Below are 19,720 nucleotides of genomic sequence, written 5' to 3'. Positions count from 1 at the left end.
CTGTGGGGTCAGTTCAATTAGGGATGATGTTCTCGCACCCCCCCCCCCCCCCCCCCCAGCGAGTAAATGCAGCTATATGCTGCACTTACAGTACCGCCAAACTCACTGTCCTTTGATCGCAGCCCAATAGGAATACAGTATATAAATCAGCCAATAGGGGGGCATATTCGGGTGCTGTTGCCAGTGTTTTTATGCCGTTGCAATGGCAACCCACCCTTATTTAGCCCTAATTGAACTGACCCCTATTAGTGCAGTTCCAAATATTTAATTAAACATTTTGTTATAACAAATATACTATTCTCAAGATCTTATAGATTTGTAGCATACTGAAACAAATGTATATCTTCTATTTTTAATTTATTTTATAAATTAAGTTGATTTCCTTATATTGTAGCCAGGCAGACACGGATAATGGCATTAGGTTATGATATCTAAGATGTGCTATTTTTGTCAGCTGCATGCTCATTCAACATGTATTTGTCTGAGAATCTGCAAACTATAAATGACAGACAATACAACGCTGTAGTGCAGTATTTGAGGTCTTTCCATCATCAAATTTTCTGACACGTGATCACTATTATTTGACAGCTATAATTATCTCACAACTAACTTCTTACCGTTGTGCAGAAGATGCAGCTGCATCCTCGAAGGGTGGTCATCATATCAAGAGGATGTTCACACAGACACAGCTTGCACATAATCAAGGGTTCCAGAGCTAGCTCTCCAGGGGTAGAATCGCCACTCATCATGGCATGATGGCAGATTTTACCTGCTGATGCCATACTTGTCTCAGGATGTCAACATTTTTAGCACACAGAACTGAAAGATATAATATTAAAGACAATTAAAAAATTGTACTAACATATGAGTATAGTTAAACAAACTTCCAAAACTAATTATATACACGAATAAGCAAAGGCGTCACTAAGGGGGTGATCGCTTTACCCGAGGGTGGCACCAAAATGCAGACGCTTCCACAGTGACAGGGAGCCAGGTATTGCGCTGTGACAATGGGATCTATTTACTAAGCCTTGGAGAGAGTTAAGGTGTACACATGGTGCAATATTTCCTTCGATTTTGACTACATAGTCAAAATCGTAAGAAAATATAGTGCATATCATACTGTGTGTATAGTGACCTTGCGATGCTGGTGCGCGGTCCCGCGGGATCGGCATCGCAAGGGATAATAGACTGTGCAGGCAGCCCAACTGGACTATATCGGTGGGGCCGGGCTCCATAGTCGATGTCGGGCTGTACGGCGCATCACGCCGTGTGTACACAGCCTTAAAGTAGAGAGAGCTAAAGTAGCAACCAATCAATTCCTAACTGTCATGTCTCAAAGACAGCCTGTAATATGGCAGTTAAGAGCTAATTGGTTGGCACTTTATCTCTCTCCGAGGCTTAGTAAATAGGCCCCAAAACCAGCGCCTGATTCCTGTCACTGAAGACGAACCAGCAGTGACGGCAGTGCAGTCAGTACAGCATCTCCGAGAATGCTGGACATGTCCCTAGAGTGGTGAAAACGAGAAGGGAAGGGGTTGTTTAAGAGGTCACGTCTGCTCATCATATCACTCACTGACTTGATTTTAAGTAGGATGGCTGACATATTTCTCTCTGCATTTACATCTTGTTTGAAACAATCTTTTGTCCTGAACCCTCAAAAGAGAAGAGAAGCACTGAAAGTCTGCCCTTGTCAGTGACCATTTTTCGATGGGGAGATTTATTTATAACGTATAGTATGTGTTGTAAAGGAGTACATCTCTTAGAGCCTAATTCAGGTCTGATCGCCGCAGCAAATTTGTTAGCAGTTGGACAAAACCACATGCATTGCAGGGGGGGAAGATATAACATGTGCAGAGAAAGTTAGATTTGGGTGAGGTTTATGGTAAGAACTTACCGTTGTTAAATCTCTTTCTGCGAGGTACACTGGGCTCCACAGGGAATGACATTGGGGTGTAGAGTAGGATCTTGATCCGAGGCATCAACAGGCTCAAAGTTTTGACCTTCTTCCCAAGATGCATAGCGCCGCCTCCTCTATAACCCCGCCTCCGTGTACAGGAGCTCAGTTTTTGTTAACCAGTCCAATGCAGTAGTAGCCACATACACCACATTCTCACGACAGGAGAAAGTGTCAGCGGCTAATGCCTTACCAACCCAAGGAAGCTAAGTGCGTCAGGGTAGGCGCACTGTGGAGCCCAGTGTACCTCGCAGAAAGAGATTTAACAACGGTAAGTTCTTACCATAATTCTCATTTTCTGCTGTGGGGTACACTGGGCTCCACAGGGAATGACACTGGGGATGTCCTAAAGCAGTTCCTTATGGGAGGAGATGCACTGTAGTGGGCACAAGAACCCAGTGTCCAAAGGAAGCATCCTGGGAGGCGAAAGTATTGAAGGCATAGAACCTTATGAACGTGTTCACTGAGGACCACGTAGCCGCCTTGCACAATTATTCAAGGGTCGCATCATGGCGGGCCGCCCAAGAAGGTCCAACCGACCGAGTAGAATGGGCCTTGATGGTAGCAGGAGCCGGAAGGCCAGCCTGTACATAAGCATGTGCAATCACCATTCTAATCCATCTGTCCAGGGTCTGCTTGTGAGCAGGCCAGCCACGTTTGTGAAAATTACAACAAAGAGAGAATCCAACCTCCCAATGGAGGCAGTTCTCTTCACGTAGATATGGAGAGCCCGTACCACATCCAAAGACCGTTCTTTGGAAGACAAATCAGGAAAGGCAAAGGCCGGAACCACAATCTCCTGATTAAGGTGGAAAAAAGACACCACCTTAGGTAAATACCAGGGACATGTTCTAAGAACCGCCCTATCACGGTGAAAATAAGATTTTAAACCTACCGGTAAATCTTTTTCTCGTAGTCCGTAGAGGATGCTGGGGACTTCGTAAGGACCATGGGGATAGACGGGCTCCGCAGGAGACATAGGCACTTTAAGAAAGACTTTAGATCTGGTGTGCACTGGCTCCTCCCTCTATGCCCCTCCTCCAGACCTCAGTTAGAGAAACTGTGCCCAGAGGAGACGGACAGTACGAGGAAAGGATTTTTGTTAATCCAAGGGCAAGATTCATACCAGCCACACCAATCACACCGTATAACTTGTGATATACTATCCAGTTAACAGTATGAAAACATAGCATCAGTCCAAAACCGATGAGACTATAACATAACCCTTATTTAAGCAATAACTATATACAAGTCTTGCAGAAGTAGTCCGCACTTGGGACGGGCGCCCAGCATCCTCTACGGACTACGAGAAAAAGATTTACCGGTAGGTTTAAAATCTTATTTTCTCTTACGTCCTATAGGATGCTGGGGACTCCGTAAGGACCATGGGGATTATACCAAAGCTCCCAAACGGGCGGGAGAGTGCGGATGACTCTGCAGCACCGATTGAGCAAACAGGAGGTCCTCCTCAGCCAGGGTATCAAACTTATAGAACTTTGCAAAGGAGTTTGAACTCGACCAAGTAGTAGCTCGGCACAGCTGTAGCGCCGAGACCCCTCTGGCAGCCGCCCGAGAAGAGCCCACCTTCCTAGAGGAATGGGCCTTGACCAATTTAGGTAACGGCAATCCCGCCGTAGAATGCGCCTGCTGAATCGTGTTACAGATCCAGCCGATCTGGCCACGTAAATTTTCAAAGCCCTGACCACATCAAGGGACTCGGGATCCTCCAAGTCCCGCGTAGCCACAGGCACGACAATAGTTCATATGAAAGGATGAAACCACTTTTGGCAGGAATTGAGGATGGGTCCGCAATTCCGCTCTATCCATATGGAAAACCAGATAGGGGCTTTTATGTGATAAAGCCGCTAGTTCCGACACTCGCCTAGCCGAAGCCAAGGCTAATAACATGACAACCTTCCAAGTGAGATTTTTCAACTCCACCGTTTTAAGTGGTTCAAACCAGTGTGACTTAATGAAACTTAACACCACGTTAAGGTTCCAAGGCGTCACCGGAGGTACAAAAGGAGGCTGAATATGCAGTACTCCCTTCACAAAAGTTTGTACTTCAGGGAGAGAGGCCAATTCCTTTTGAAAGAAAATGGATAAGGCCGAAATCTGAACCTTAATAGATCCTAATTTTAGGCCGAAATTCACTCCAGTTTGCAGGAAGTGAAGGAAACGGCCCAGATGGAATTCTTCCGTAGGAGCATTCCTGGCCTCACACCAAGAAACATATTTTCGCCATATACGGTGATAATGTTTAGATGTCATGTACTTCCTAGCCTTTATTAGCGTAGGAATGACCTCATCCGGAATACCCTTATCCGCTAGGATCCAGCGTTCAACCACCATGCCGTCCAACGCAGCCGCGGTAAGTCTTGGAATAGACCTGGCCCCTGTTGCAACCGGTCCCGTCTTAGAGGAAGAGGCCACGGATCTTCTGTAAGCATTTCCTTCAGATCCGGATACCAGGTCCTTCGTGGCCAATCTGGAACAATGACGATTGTTCTCATTCCTCTCCCTCCTACCATTCTCAACACTTTGGGTATGAGAGGAAGAGGGGGAAATACATAGACCGTCTGGAACACCCACGGTGTCACTAGGGCATCTACAGCTACTGCCTGAGGGTCTCTTGACCTGGTGCAATACCTCTGTAGCTTCTTGTTGAGGCGGGATGCCATCATGTCTATCTGTGGCAGTTCCCACTGACTTGCAATCTGTGCGAAGGCTTCCTAAATAAGTCCTCTCTTGGATGCAGGTCGTGTTTGCTGAGGAAGTCTGCTTCTCAGTTGTCCACTCCCGGAATGTACTGCTGAAAATGCGCTTACATGATTTTCCGCCCAGCGGAGAATCCTGGTGGCTTCTGCCATTTCCACTCTGCTCTTTGTGCCGCCTTGGCGGTTTACATGAGCCACTGCGGTGATGTTGTCTGACTGGATCAGAACCGGTAGGTCGCGAAGCAATGTTTCCGCTTGCCGAAGGGCGTTGTATATGGCCCTCAGCTCCAGGATGTTGATTTGAATACAAGTTTTTTGACTTGACCTAAAAACCTTGGAAGTTTCTTCCCTGTGTGACTGCTCCCCCACCTCGGAGGCTCGCGTCCGTGGCTACCAGAATCCAGTCCTGGATGGCGAACCTGCGACCCTGCAGAAGGTGAGCACTCTGCAGCCACCATAGGAGAGACACCCTGGCCCTAGGGGACAGGGTGACTAACTGATGCATCTGTAGATGTGATCCGGACCACTTGTTCCGTAGATCCCATTGGAAAGTCCTCGCATGGAACCTGCCGAAGGGAATAGCCCCGTAAGATGCCACCATCTTTCCCAGGACCCGACTGCAGTGATGCACTGACACCTGTTTTGGCTTTAATAGGTTTTTTACCAGAGTCATTAGTTTCTGGGCCTTCTCTATCGGAAGATAAACCCATTTCTGGTCCGTATTCAGAATCATACCCAAGAAGGGCAGACGAGTCATAGGAACCAACTGTGACTTCGGGATATTGAGAATCCAGCCGAGTTGCTGTGACACCTTCAGCGAAAGTGACACGCTGTTCAACAACTGCTCTTTTGATCTTGCCCTTATTAGGAGATCGTCCAAGTATGGGATAATTGTGACTCCTTGCTTGCGTAGGAGCACCATCATTTCCGCCAATTACCCTGAAATTGGTAATGACAATACTGTACCGTAATTCTCAGGTACGCCTGATGGGGTGGATAAATGGGAACATGAAGGTATGCAGCCTTTATGTCTAGATACACCATAAAATCCCCCCCTTCCAGGCTGGCGATGATCGCTCTGAGCGATTCCACCTTGAATTTGAACATTTTCAAGTATAGGTTCAGAGATTTTAATTTTAAAATAGGTCTGACCGAACCGTCCGGTTTCGGGACTACAGCCAAGGTTGAGTAATATCCACTTCCTTGTTGAAGGAGGGGAACCTTGAGCACCACCTATTGGAGATACAATGTGTGAATTGTATTTAATATTATCTCCCTTTCTGGGGGAGAAGCCGGTAGGGCCAATAAGAAAAACCGGCGAGGAGGCACCTCTTCGGATTCCAGCTTGTAACCCTGACAAACAATTTCTATTGCCCAGGGATCCACCTGTGAGTGAACTCAGATGTGGCTGAAGAGTCGAAGACGTGCTCCCACTGGGGCGGACTCCCTTAGCGGAGCCCCAGCGTCATGGGAGGACTTCTGTTCCTGGGAACTAGCTGTGCCCTGCGCCCTTACCTCTGGTAAGAAAGGACGCTCCTCGTACTTTCTTGTTTTTCTGCGACCGAAAGGACTGCATTTGTTAATGTCGTGCTTTCTTAGGCTGTGAGGGAATATAAGGCAAAAGATCAGATTTACCAGCTATAGCTGTGGAGACCAGGTCCGAGAGCCCTTCTCCACACAATTCCTCACCCTTGTAAGGTAAAACCTCCATATGCCTCTTTTAGTCGGCATCACCTGTCCATTGCATGTTCCACAGAACACGTCTAGCAGAAATCGACATAGCGTTGACTCTAGAACCCAGTAGACCAATGTCTCTTTGAGCATGTCTTATATATAAGACAGCATCTTTTATATATCCTAGGGTCAATAACATGGTATCCTTATCTAGGGTTTCAATCTCCGCTGATAAGGTATCTGTCCACGCTGCTACAGCGCTATAAACCCCTGCCGACACAATCGCCGGTCTGAGTAGTGTACCAGAATGTGTGTAAATGGACTTCAAAGTACTTTTCTGCATGCTATCTGCAGGATCCCTGAGGGTAGCTGTATCTTGGTATGTCAGCGCTACCTTTTGGGTAAACGTGTCAACGCCTTGTCCACCCTAGGGAAGGATTCCCTTCGTATCCTGGCCCTAGCAGGGAAAGGATACACCATGAGAATTCTTTTGGGAAACTGCAGTTTCTTGTCTGGAGATTCCCGCTCTTTTTCACACAATTCATTTGGTTCATGAGAGGGGGGAAATGTTATCTCAGCTTTCTTCCCCTTAAACATGTGTACCCTCGTGTCAGGGACAGATGAGTCATCAGTGATATGCAAAACATCTTTTATTACAATAATCATATATTGAATACTTTTCTGCCAGTTTTGGCTGTAACTTTGCATCATCGTAGTCGACACTGGAGTCAGACTCCGTGTCGGTATCAGTGTCTATTATTTTGGATAGTGGGTGTTTTGAGACTCTGAAGGTCCCTGCGACATAGGGACAGACATGGGTAGATTCCCTGTCTGTTCTCTAATCTTTTGTGCAATAAATTTACCTCAGCACTTAATCCCATATATCCAGTCAGGTGTCGGCGTTGTCGACGGAGACACCACACACACACACACATTTGCTCCATCTCCTCCTTAGAAGAGCCTTTTGCCTCAGACATGTCGACACACACGTACAGACACACCACACACTCAGGGAATCCTCTTATCTGAAGATAGTTCCCCCACAAGGCCCTTTGGAGAGACAGAGAGAGAGTATGCCAGCACACACCCAGCGCTAATACCCCAGGAAAAACACACAATGTGTTTACCCAGTAGCGCTGTAATACTATTATTTGCTGCCAATTATGTGCCCCCCCCCTCTTCTCTGAAACCCCCTTTCACCGTGGATAAGCAGGGGAGAGTCCGGGGAGCTTCCTCTCAGCTGTGCTGTGGAGAAAATGGCGCTGGTGAGTGCTGAGGGAGAAGCCCGCCCCCTCGGCAGCGGGCTTCTGTCCCGCTTAAATATAATAAAAACTGGCGGGGGCTCTTTATATATACAGTGACTAGCTGTATATATATATATATCTCTTTTGCCAGAAATTAGGTTTATATTGCTGCCCAGGGCGCCGCCCCTGCGCCCTGCACCCTTACAGTGACTGCCGTGTGTGAGGTGTGTGGGAGCAATGGCGCACAGCTGCACTGCTGTGCGTTACCTCAGTGAAGATCATGAAGTCTTCTGCCGCCTCTGAAGTCTTCTTTTCTTCTCATACTCACCCGGCTTCTATCTTCCGGCTCTGTGAGGAGGACGGCGGCGCGGCTCCGGGACGAACTCCAGGGTGAGACCTGTGTTCCGACTCCCTCTGGAGCTGATGGTGTCCAGTAGCCTAAGAAGCAGAGCCTTGCAACTCACAGAAGTAGGTCTGCTTCTCTCCCCTCAATCCCTCGATGCAGGGAGTCTGTTGCCAGCAGGCTCCCTGAAAATAAAAAAACCTAACAAATATACTTTCTGTCAGAAAGCTCGGGAGAGCTCTCTGAAAAGCACCCAGTCTCCACTGGGCACAGTATCAAACAGAGGTCCGGAGGAGGGGCATAGATGGAGGAGCCAGTGCACACCAGATCTAAAGTCTTTCTTAAAGTGCCCATGTCTCCTGCAGAGCCCGTCTATCCCCATGGACCTTACGGAGTCCCCAGCATCCTCTAGGACGTAAGAGAAAAATCAGATAAGGAGACCTACAAGACAGGGCACCCAAATCCGACACCTGTCTAGCAGAGGCAATAGCCAGCAGAAACAATACCTTAAGAGGAAGCCACTTAAGGCCTGCAGATTCAAGAGGCTCAAACAGAGACCCTTGCAATGCCTCCAGAACCACCGACAAGTCCCAAGGAGCCACCGGCGGGACATAAGGAGGTTGAATCCGCAACACACACTGAGCGAACATATGCACATCAGGAAAGGTCGCAATTTTTCCGAAAACCAAACCGACAAGGCAGAAATATGAACCTTGATGGAGGCCAGACAAAGGCCCAAGTCCAGGCCTTGTTGTAAAAAGGCCAAAAGTTTGGCCAAACTAAACTTGCAAGCGTCATGATTGTTAGCTGCGCACCAAGGAAAGTAAGAATTCCAGACCCTATGATAAATCCGAGCAGAAACCGGTTTCAAGCATACTACATGGTTTGAATGACCGCCTCAGAAAATCCTTTGGCCCTTAAGATGGAAGCTTCAAGAGCCACGCCGTCAAAGCCAATCGAGCTAAATCCTGATATACACAGGGGCCCTGAACGAGATCTGGGCGCTGTGGAAGAAGCGCTGTGTAAGTAGAAGGGGACGCTCTATTGAGAGACCCTGAAGGTCTAAGAACCAATGCCGTCTGCGTCACGCTGGAGTGATCAGAAGTAGGATTCCTTCTTCTTGCTTGAACTTCCTTATTACTCTGAGCAGGAGTGACACCTGAGGGAACACGTATGGCAGCCGAAAGTTCCATGGAATTGCCAGTGCGTCCACAAACGCTGCTTGAGGATCCCTTGACCTTGCTCCGAAGACCGGAACCTTGAGATTGTGTCGAGATGCCATCAGGGCCACATCTGGAAGGCCCCACTTGTCCACGAGGAGGAGTTGAAACACTTCTGGATGGAGGCTCCACTCTCCGGCGTGTACGTCCTGGCGACTGAGAAAGTCCGCTTCCCAGTTTAGGACCCCCGGAATGAACACTGCCGATATGGCTGGCAGATGGCGTTCCGCCCATTGAAGAATTTGCGATACTTCCCTCATTGCCATGCGGCTTTGAGTGCCGTCTTGATGATTGATGTACGCCACCATGGTGGCGTTGCCCGACTGTACTTGAACAGGTCTGTTCTGTATTAAATGCTGGGCCAAGTTCAATGAGTTGAACACCGCCCGCAATACCAGAATGTTTATCGGGAGGAATCCTGAAGGGAGTGATGCTCAAACACCGCACCCCAAACCCTCAGGCTGGCGTTCGTCGTCAGAAAGACCCAGCTGGAGATCCAGAATGTCAGGTTCGGTTTTACTTGTGTCCCCGGAGGGGGCGCTAGTGGGTCAGTGGAGGTAGGATAGAAGAAGTGAGGAGGCTGGATTGGGTTTCTGCGCATCAGCGCAATGGTGTTTTATTAACATAAAAGTTCACACAATATGGCAGCAGAATAACGTGCAGGAATAAACAATAAAAAGTATGCAATGGAAATGGTGCAGCTTGGAAGCTGAGAGTCTATGGAGGAAATGGTAATGATGGATAAGTTCACTGGTGTGAGAACCAGAATGGTTTAAAACGTGGAGCCAGCAGAGATGGTAATAAATGTGTAGCAAACCTGGTAGCAGATGCAGGAGACTCAGGTGGAAGTCCACAGTGTAGTTCGTTAGGCACAGGCAGCTAGCAAGCTGCTTCACAGGTGAGGTGATGGAATGCACCTGGAGAGAGTCTCTACTGCTGAGGCTGAAGCACACAGTAGTTGTAGATAGGTGTGGAGCCAAATACAAATGCAGGGATTGCTGATGCTTGTAGTACCACGGAAATGCAGGAAGGTAACCAGGAACACAGAGGAACAGGTAGGTAACCAGGAACACGGAGGAATCCAGGCACATGGGTCGCAGGAGTGACACAAAGTTCAGGACAACCACAGGCTCACCCTGCAGCTCCTGATATACCCCCTGGTGTGCAGACATTGGTTGGAGTGGGAAAAGGAGGTGCGGCCAAGCTCCGGATTGGCCGCCGTACTCTGACCGATAGAGACTGTCATGGCGGCGCCCATGCCGCGGCCCGGCGGGAACGCGGCGTGCTCACACGCCCGCTGTTACAGGAGCGTTCCTAGGCCCAGGATGACGTCTGGCGGCAGAGGAGCGGACGACAGCAGAACGTAGGGACCCCGGACGGAGTCCGCACCGACGGACAGATGTGGCTGTGGTGAGTCGATTCCTGACAGTACCCCCTCCTTTATGGGTGGGCACTGAACACCCACGTGGCTTGGAAGGATGAGTTCTGTGGAAGACACGGACCAACCTTGGAGCATGGACATCTGACGAATTCACCCAACTTCTCTCCTCAGGACCATAACCGGACCAGTCGATAAGGTATTGTAGACGACCGTACCGGCAACGGGAATCCAGAATCTTCTCTATCTCGAACTCCGCGCCCCGCTGAGTTCGCACTTTGGGGCCGACTGGAAGAGCTCTTTGGAAGCGATTCAGGACTAACGGTCTGAGGAGAGAGACATGAAAGGCATTAGGTATTCGTAGAGAAGGTGGTAACTTGAGCTTGTAGGCCACAGGACTGATGACTTTTTCGATGGAAAAGGGACCGATGAAACGTGGTGCAAATTTCATCGACGGGACTCTAAGACGGAGGTTCCGGGTGGAAAGCCAAACCTTGTCACCAGGTTTCAGGCTAGGAACTGCACGTCTTTTGCGGTCAGCAAAGAACTTATACCGGCTAGAAGCCTTCTTGAGAGAAGCATGAATCTTCCTCCAGGTTGAAGAGAACTGACTCAAGACAGCAGTGGCAGCAGGAACATCAATGTGAGGAAGTTCTTGAAAATCTGGAACACGGGGATGTTGTCCATATACAGCAAAGAACGGAGTTGTTTCTGTAGTAGTATGGTAGCGGAAATTGTGGGCAAATTCAGCCCATGGGAGCAGGTCCAACCAGTCATCTTGAGAAGACGAAACATAAAATCTTAAAAAGGTTTCTAACTCTTGGTTTACCCTCTCCGTCTGCCCATTCGTCTGAGGGTGGTAGGCTGACGAAAACTTGAGGTTGACTTGCATGGCAGAACAAAGGGCTCTCCAAAATCTTGCCACTAACTGAACTCCACGGTCAGATATAATTTCAGTGGGTAGTCCATGTAAGCGGAAAATCTCCCGTAGGAAGATTTGGGCAAGCTTTGGTGCGGAAGGAAGACCCTGGAGTGGTACAAAATGGGCCATTTTGGTAAACCTGTCAACCACAACCCAGATGGTATCGAATCCTTGAGAAGAGGGAAGGTCAGAGATGAAATCCATGGACAAGTGTGACCAGGGACGGCTGGGAACAGATAATGGTTGTAACTGACCTGCTGGAGATTGTCGAGGAGTCTTGTGCTGCGCACACTTCGGGCAGGATGCCACGAAATCTTTGATGTCAACTTTCATCTTCGGCCACCAGTATGTCTCAGAGAGGAACTTGAAAGTTTTCAGGACACCAGGATGCCCAGTGAATTTGGACTGATGAGCCCAAGACAGCAACTTGGAACGGAGTTCTGGGGAAACAAAAGTCTTACCAGGAGGTGGAGCAGGAGAAACTTGAGACGAAGCAAATACCACTGGACTCAGGATGGAATGCGGAACCGAGTCGGACGTCTCCTCTTCGGACTCCATAGATCGGGATAAAGCGTCTGCCTTGATATTCTGAGAACCTGGGCGGAAATTAAGCTTAAAGTTAAAACGAGAGAAGAACATAGCCCACCGGGACTGGCGAGGATTGAGGCACTGGGCTGCCTTCAAATAAAGCAGATTTTTATGATCCGTATAGATGTTGAACGGAAATTTGGCCCCTTCCAGGAGATACCTCCATTCCTCAAGGGCCAGCTTGATCGCTAGTAGTTCTTGATCTCCAATGGAATAGTTAGCTTCTGCAGGGAGGAATTTACGAGAATAAAATCCACAAGGGTGAATCTTTCCATCAGTTCCCTTCTGGGAGAGAACAGCTCCAACTCCTACTGTGGTGGCATCCACCTCCAACTCGAATGGCTTGTTTACATCAGGTTGAGACAGAACTGGAGCAGACATAAAGGCCAGCTTGATCTTTTGAAATGCCGCTAAAGCTTCTTCTGACCAGTTGGAATGATCTGCCCCTTTCTGAGTTAAGTTGGTAATAGGAGCGATGAGAGTTGAAAATCCTCGGATAAACTTCCTATAATAATTGGCGAATCCCAGGAATCGCTGAATAGACTTGAGACTACTTGGAATGGACCAATTGGCAATGGCTTCCAACTTTGTCGGGTCCATCTGGAGATCCGATCCGGAAATTATATACCCCAGGAAGGGTATGGAGGGAACTTCGAAGGTACACTTGGATAATTTGCCGTAGAGACGGTTCTCACGAAGACGTCGGAGGACCTCACGGACTTGCAGACGATGAGAAGAGAGATCTTGGGAGAAGATGAGGATATCATCCAGGTAAACTACGAGGTATTTGTACAGAACGTCACAGAAGATTTCATTAACAAAGTGCTGGAACACTGCTGGGGCATTGCTCAACCCGAATGGCATTACCAGGTACTCGTAATGACCATCTCGAGTATTAAAAGCTGTCTTCCATTCGTCACCACTACGGATTCTGATGAGGTTGTAGGCACCGCGGAGATCTAACTTGGTGAAGATGCGGGCTCCCTTAACTCTATCAAACAATTCAGTGATGAGTGGTAATGGATAACTGTTTTTGATGGTAATGTCATTGAGACCCCGGTAGTCAATGCATGGACGTAATCCTCCATCCTTTTTTTTAACAAAGAAGAAGCCCGCACCAGCGGGTGAAGATGAGGGACGGATAAATCCTTTCTGTAAGTTCTCCCTGATGTAGTCGCTCATCGCCTCAGTTTCAGGAACGGATAACGGATAGGTACGCCCCCTTGGTGGTTTCTTGCCGGGAATGAGGTCAATGGGGCAATCCCACTCTCTATGGGGCGGCAGAACATCAGCGGCCTTTTCACTGAAGACGTCAGAGAAATCTTGGTAAGCCGCAGGAAGATTTGACTGGGTTTTGACTTCAGAAGACTTGATAGGACAAACTTGGGCTAAGCAGGACTGGCGACAATGCGAACCCCAGGAAGTGAGTTGTAACGTAGACCAATCAATCTGCGGATTATGTAGTTGGAGCCAGGGCATTCCCAACACGATCTCCTGGGTTGCCTGAGGAATAACTAAAAACTTTATTAATTCAGAATGCAGGAACCCGACTCCCAGAACCACTGGTCTGGTTTGGTGAGAGATATTCCCCTTGGAGATTCGGCTACCATCTACTGCAGTGATGTAGACTGGATATGAGAGTTCGCAGATAGGCAAACGAAACTTATCTACCGCAGCTTGAGTGATGAAGTTTCCTGCGTCTCCACAGTCCACTAACGCAGATGCAGACTGAAGACCATCTGTAGTCTCTAAAGTCACAGGAGGAATGAGGTCTTGGTTTGAAGGAGCTTGTCTAGAAGATCCCAACTTGACTCCTCCTTTACAAGTCAGGATCTGGCGTTTCCCGAACGCACTGTACAAGAATTGATCTGGTGACCTGCAGCCGCACAATAAAGACACAATCTCTCACGGAGTCTTCTTGACCGCTCCTTAGGAGTTAGACGGGACCTATTGATTTGCATAGGCTCATCAGAAGGTGGAGGCTGAAATTGTACTGAAGGTACCATTCTTGACTTGCGCGGCTCACTACGAGCACGCTCACTGTTGCGTTCGCGGATGCGAGAGTCCAACTTGATGCATAGAGAAATCAGTTCAGGCAATTGCTCAGGGACATCGCGGGTTGCCAGTTCATCCTTGATCCGATCTGAAAGTCCATGCCAGAAGGCTGCTACCAGGGCTTGATTATTCCACTGATTCTCTGCGGCTAACGTCTGGAACAGGATGACATATTGTCCCATACTCCGGGTACCTTGACGAAGCTGAAGAAGGTCTGCAGAGGCTGATGTTGCACGACCTGGCTCGTCAAAGATACGTCTGAAGGTTGACACGAATTCAGCGTAGTTGTTCATCAGAGGGTCAGCACGTTCCCACAGAGGAGACACCCAACTCAAGGCAGAACCAGAGAGCAGTGAGATAATGTAGGCAACCTTGGATCTTGACGTGGGGAAATTGTGTGATAATAATTCAAACTGGAATTCACATTGGTTAAGGAACCCGCGACATAACTTCGGACTGCCATCATATTTGCTAGGCACGGGCAGGTGCAAGCGTGACACTGGAGCTGATGCAGCCGACGTAGAAGAACTCACAGCACTTGCAGGTGCTGGGGTAACTGGAACTGGAGTAGCAAGTACACTAGGCAGGGTTTGCTGTAGTGTATCAATCCGGGAGGACATCCCTTGCAGAAACTGGAACATCTGCTGCTGCACAGCCTCTTGACCATCCAAGCGGGAGACCAGATTTTGTAAGGCCCCTGACCCCACACTCTGACCACCGTCCAAATCCATCGGTCCTGAACTTACTGTCAGGTTCGGTTTTACTTGTGTCCCCGGAGGGGGCGCTAGTGGGTCAGTGGAGGTAGGATAGAAGAAGTGAGGAGGCTGGATTGGGTTTCTGCGCATCAGCGCAATGGTGTTTTATTAACATAAAAGTTCACACAATAAGGCAGCAGAATAACGTGCAGGAATAAACAATAAAAAGTATGCAATGGAAATGGTGCAGCTTGGAAGCTGAGAGTCTATGGAGGAAATGGTAATGATGGATAAGTTCACTGGTGTGAGAACCAGAATGGTTTAAAACGTGGAGCCAGCAGAGATGGTAATAAATGTGTAGCAAACCTGGTAGCAGATGCAGGAGACTCAGGTGGAAGTCCACAGTGTAGTTCGTTAGGCACAGGCAGCTAGCAAGCTGCTTCACAGGTGAGATGATGGAATGCACCTGGAGAGAGTCTCTACTGCTGAGGCTGAAGCACACAGTAGTTGTAGATAGGTGTGGAGCCAAATACAAATGCAGGGATTGCTGATGCTTGTAGTACCACGGAAATGCAGGAAGGTAACCAGGAACACGGAGGAACAGGTAGGTAACCAGGAACACGGAGGAATCCAGGCACATGGGTCGCAGGAGTGACACAAAGTTCAGGACAACCACAGGCTCACCCTGCAGCTCCTGATATACCCCCTGGTGTGCAGACATTGGTTGGAGTGGGAAAAGGAGGTGCGGCCAAGCTCCGGATTGGCCGCCGTACTCTGACCGATAGAGACTGTCATGGCGGCGCCCATGCCGCGGCCCGGCGGGAACGTGGCGTGCTCACGCGCCCCCTGTTACAGGAGTGTTCCTAGGCCCAGGATGACGTCTGGCGGCAGAGGAGCGGACGACAGCAGAACGTAGGAACCCCGGACGGAGTCCGCACCGACGGACAGATGTGGCTGTGGTGAGTCGATTCCTGACACAGAAGGGACGACCCCTGCTCAATCATTGGTCCTAAAGCCACCAGCTCAGTGACAGACGGACCTCCGGAGACGATGAGATCATTTGAGACCTGATCCGGTGGGGCAGGCCGTCCCACTTGGCAAGAATCAGCCTCTAGAGAGGGCGGAAAAGGAATTGAGCGTACTCCACCATGTCAAAAGCCGACACCATGAGACCTAGCACTTGCATTGCCAAATGTATCGGCACTTGCGGACGAGATAGGAAGCATCGAATCCTGTCCTGAAGCTTCAGGACTTTCTCCTGAGACAAGAACAACCGCTGGTTGTGAGTGTCCAACAACGCCCCCAGGTGCACCATGCTCTAAGTAGGGACCAGGGAGGATTTCTTTTAGTTGATGAGTGGGATGCAGAAACTGGATAGTCAGATCCAGATGGTGTAGGAGAATCTCTGGGGGATTTGCAAGGATCAACAAGTCGTCCAAGTACGGTAGGATCCTGACCCCTTGACGGCGGAGCACAGCCGTCATTACCACCATGACCTTGATGAAGACTCGCAGAGCCGTGGTCAAACCAAAAGGTAAAGCCCGAAATTGGTAATGGAGGTTGCAAACAGCAAACCTCATGTACTGCTGATGCGACACTGCAATGGGAATATGCAGGTAAGCATTCTGTATGTTCAGTGAGACCATATAGTTCCCAGGCTCCAAGGCCAGAACAATAGAGCAAAGAGTTTCCAATTTGTTCAAGGACTTGAGGTTGAGAATGGGCCGGGAAGACCCATTCGGTTTCGGGACTAGGAACAACTGTGAATAGTACCCCTTGCCTCTCTGAGCCAGAGGCACCTGTACTACCACTCCTGTGTCCAGGAGGGACTGTACCACCGAATGAAGAATCTTTGCCTTCACCTGATCCGAAGGGACGTACTCAGGCATCGGAAGTGGTCTTCAACCATTCCTGGGTAAGCCCTAGATGTCGGCCCCCCACTCTGGGATCCCCCAGAGGGAAGCCCGCTCCGTCATGCAGCAGCCTTGTCAGTTTTGGAAGCAGGCTGACGGGCAGCCCAGGCCCGTTTGGGTTTGGGCTTATTGGGTTTGGAAGTGCGAACCTGTTTTGGGTACGCCTGACCTTTTGCTTTCCCTGAAGGACGAAAGGAGCGAAAGGAAGTACTCTTAGCCTTTGGCACCGAAGGAGCAGTACTAGGAAAACATGTTGTTTTAGCAGACGCTAAGTCAGCCACTATCTTGTTGAGATCTTCTCTGAAAAGAATGTCTCCTTTGAAGGAGAGTACCTCCAGGGTTTTCTTAAGGCCCATACACATTAGACGATGTCGCTCTGTGAGCGACATCGTCTAATGTTTCCCCCTCCCGGGCCGGGCGGTCGGCGGCCGACTGTACACACTGAGCGATATGACCGCTCATATCGCTCAGTGATGTCACACCTCCGCCAGCCCTGCATGCAGGTCGTGGACGACAGTCCAGATCTTGCATGCATGCCCTACCGACAGCGACGATCGTTGCCGACCCGCGGGGCCGCGCATCGGTCGTCACTGGCGGCATACACACTTGAAGATAAAATGAGAGACGTCGCTCAGGGAGGGGGAAAATTAGCGACGTCGCTCATTTTATCGTCAAGTGTGTATGGACCTTTAGAGTCCATGTCCACAAACCAGAACTGTAACCAGAGAATTCGGCGAGCCAAAATGGACGTAGTAGAAGCCTTGGCCACCAGAATACCGGCATCAGAAGCCGCCTCTTTAATGTAATGAGACGCTGTAACAATGGGGGTCATTCTGAGTTGATCGCTCGCTGGCAGTTTTTAGCAGTCGTGCAAACGCTAAGCCGCCACCCTCTGGGAGTGTATTTTATCTTGGCAGAAGTACGAACGAAAGGATCGCAGAGCGGCTACAAAAAATAAGATTTTACTCACCGGTAAATCTATTTCTCGTAGTCCGTAGTGGATGCTGGGGACTCCGTAAGGACCATGGGGAATAGACGGGCTCCGCAGGAGACTGGGCACTCTAAGAAAGATTTAGTACTACTGGTGTGCACTGGCTCCTCCCTCTATGCCCCTCCTCCAGACCTCAGTTAAGGAAACTGTGCCCGGAAGGGCTGACATTACAAGGAAAGGATTTTGGAATCCAGGGTAAGACTCATACCAGCCACACCAATCACACCGTATAACTTGTGATAACATACCCAGTCAACAGTATGAACAACAACAGAGCATCAGACAAACCTGATGCAACCATAACATAACCCTTATTTAAACAATAACTATATACAAGTATTGCAGAAGAAGTCCGCACTTGGGACGGGCGCCCAGCATCCACTACGGACTACGAGAAATAGATTTACCGGTGAGTAAAATCTTATTTTCTCTAACGTCCTAGTGGATGCTGGGGACTCCGTAAGGACCATGGGGATTATACCAAAGCACCCAAACGGGCGGGAGAGTGCGGATGACTCTGCAGCACCGAATGAGCAAACACAAGGTCCTCCTCAGCCAGGGTATCAAACTTGTAGAACTTTGCAAAAGTGTTTGAACCCGACCAAGTAGCTGCTCGGCAAAGCTGTAATGCCGAGACCCCTCGGGCAGCCGCCCAAGAAGAGCCCACCTTCCTTGTGGAATGGGCTTTTACTGATTTTGGAGGCGGCAAGCCAGCCGCAGAATGAGCCTGCTGAATCGTGTTACAGATCCAGCGAGCAATAGTTTGCTTTGAAGCAGGAGCACCCAGCTTGTTGGATGCATACAGGATAAACAGCGAGTCAGGTTTCCTGACTCCAGCCGATCTGGCTACATAAATCTTCAAAGCCCTGACTACATCTAGTAACTTGGAATCCTCCAAGTCACGAGTAGCCGCAGGCACCACAATAGGTTGGTTCACATGGAAAGATGACACCACCTTTGGCAGAAATTGAGGACGAGTCCGTAATTCTGCCCTGTCCATATGGAAAACCAGGTAGGGGCTTTTACATGACAAAGCCGCCAATTTTTGACCACTTTCCACGTGAGATATTTTAACTCCACGGTCTTAAGCGGCTCAAACCAGTGAGATTTCAGGAAACTCAACACCACGTTAAGATCCCAAGTGGTGGCACAAAAAAGGGGCTGGATATGCAGCACTCCCTTTACAAACGTCTGAACTTCAGGTAGAGAAGCTAGTTTTTGTATGAAAGAAAATGGATTGGGCCGAAATCTGGACCTTAATGGACCCCAATTCTAGGCCTAAAGTCACTCCCGACTGTAGGAAGTGAAGGAAACGGCCCAGCTGGACTTCCTCTGTAGAGGCATTCCTGGCCTCACACCCGGCAACATATTTTCGCCGTATACGGTGATAATGTTTAGCCGTCACGTCCTTCCTAGCCCTACATACAAGGTCCCTGCTGCAACAGATCCTGCCCTAGAGGCAGAGGCCATGGGTCCTCTGTGAGCATTTCTTGCAGCTCTGGATACCAAGTCCTTCTTGGCCAATCCGGAACAATGAGAATTGTTCTCACTCCTCTTTTCCTTATGATTCTCAGCACCTTGGGTAAGAGAGGAAAAGGAGGAAACACATAAACCGACTGGAACATCCACGGTGTCACCAGTGCGTCTACAGCTATCGCCTTAGAGTCTCTTGACCTGACGCAATACCTCTGTAGCTTTTTGTTGAGGCGGGATGCCATCATGTCCACCTGTGGCAGTTCCCACCGACCTACAATCTGCGCGAAGACTTCTTGATGAAGTCCCCACTCTCCCGGGTGGAGGTCGTGCCTGCTGAGGAAGTCTGCTTCCCAGTTGTCCACTCCCGGAATGCACACTGCTGACAGTGCGCTTACGTGATTCTCCGCCCAGCGAAGAATTCTGGTGGCTTCTACCATCGCCACCCTGCTCCTTGTGCCGCCTTGGCGGTTTACATGAGCCACTGCGGTGATACTGTCTGACTGAATCAGAACCGGTTGGTCGCGAAGCAGGGTCTCCGCTTGACTTA

General features: G+C 49.3%; 1 protein-coding gene across 3 annotated transcripts in view; it reads right to left on the bottom strand.

Annotated features, from left to right (window-relative positions):
- The window catches only part of RNF144B (ring finger protein 144B), a 133,637-nt gene that overhangs the window by 80,405 nt on the left and 33,512 nt on the right, over window positions 1-19,720 (bottom strand). For all 3 annotated transcript variants that reach the window (XM_063923236.1, XM_063923233.1, XM_063923237.1), the window contains one exon: window positions 618-819. In XM_063923236.1, the coding sequence (XP_063779306.1) occupies window positions 618-782 (165 nt within the window). In that variant the 5' untranslated portion in view covers window positions 783-819. The remainder of the gene's footprint in view (window positions 1-617; window positions 820-19,720) is intronic.

Source organism: Pseudophryne corroboree, chromosome 5 (genome assembly GCF_028390025.1).
Source record: "Pseudophryne corroboree isolate aPseCor3 chromosome 5, aPseCor3.hap2, whole genome shotgun sequence".
Classification (NCBI taxonomy): Eukaryota; Metazoa; Chordata; class Amphibia; order Anura; family Myobatrachidae; genus Pseudophryne; species Pseudophryne corroboree.
This window is presented reverse-complemented; position numbering and strand designations above follow the sequence as displayed.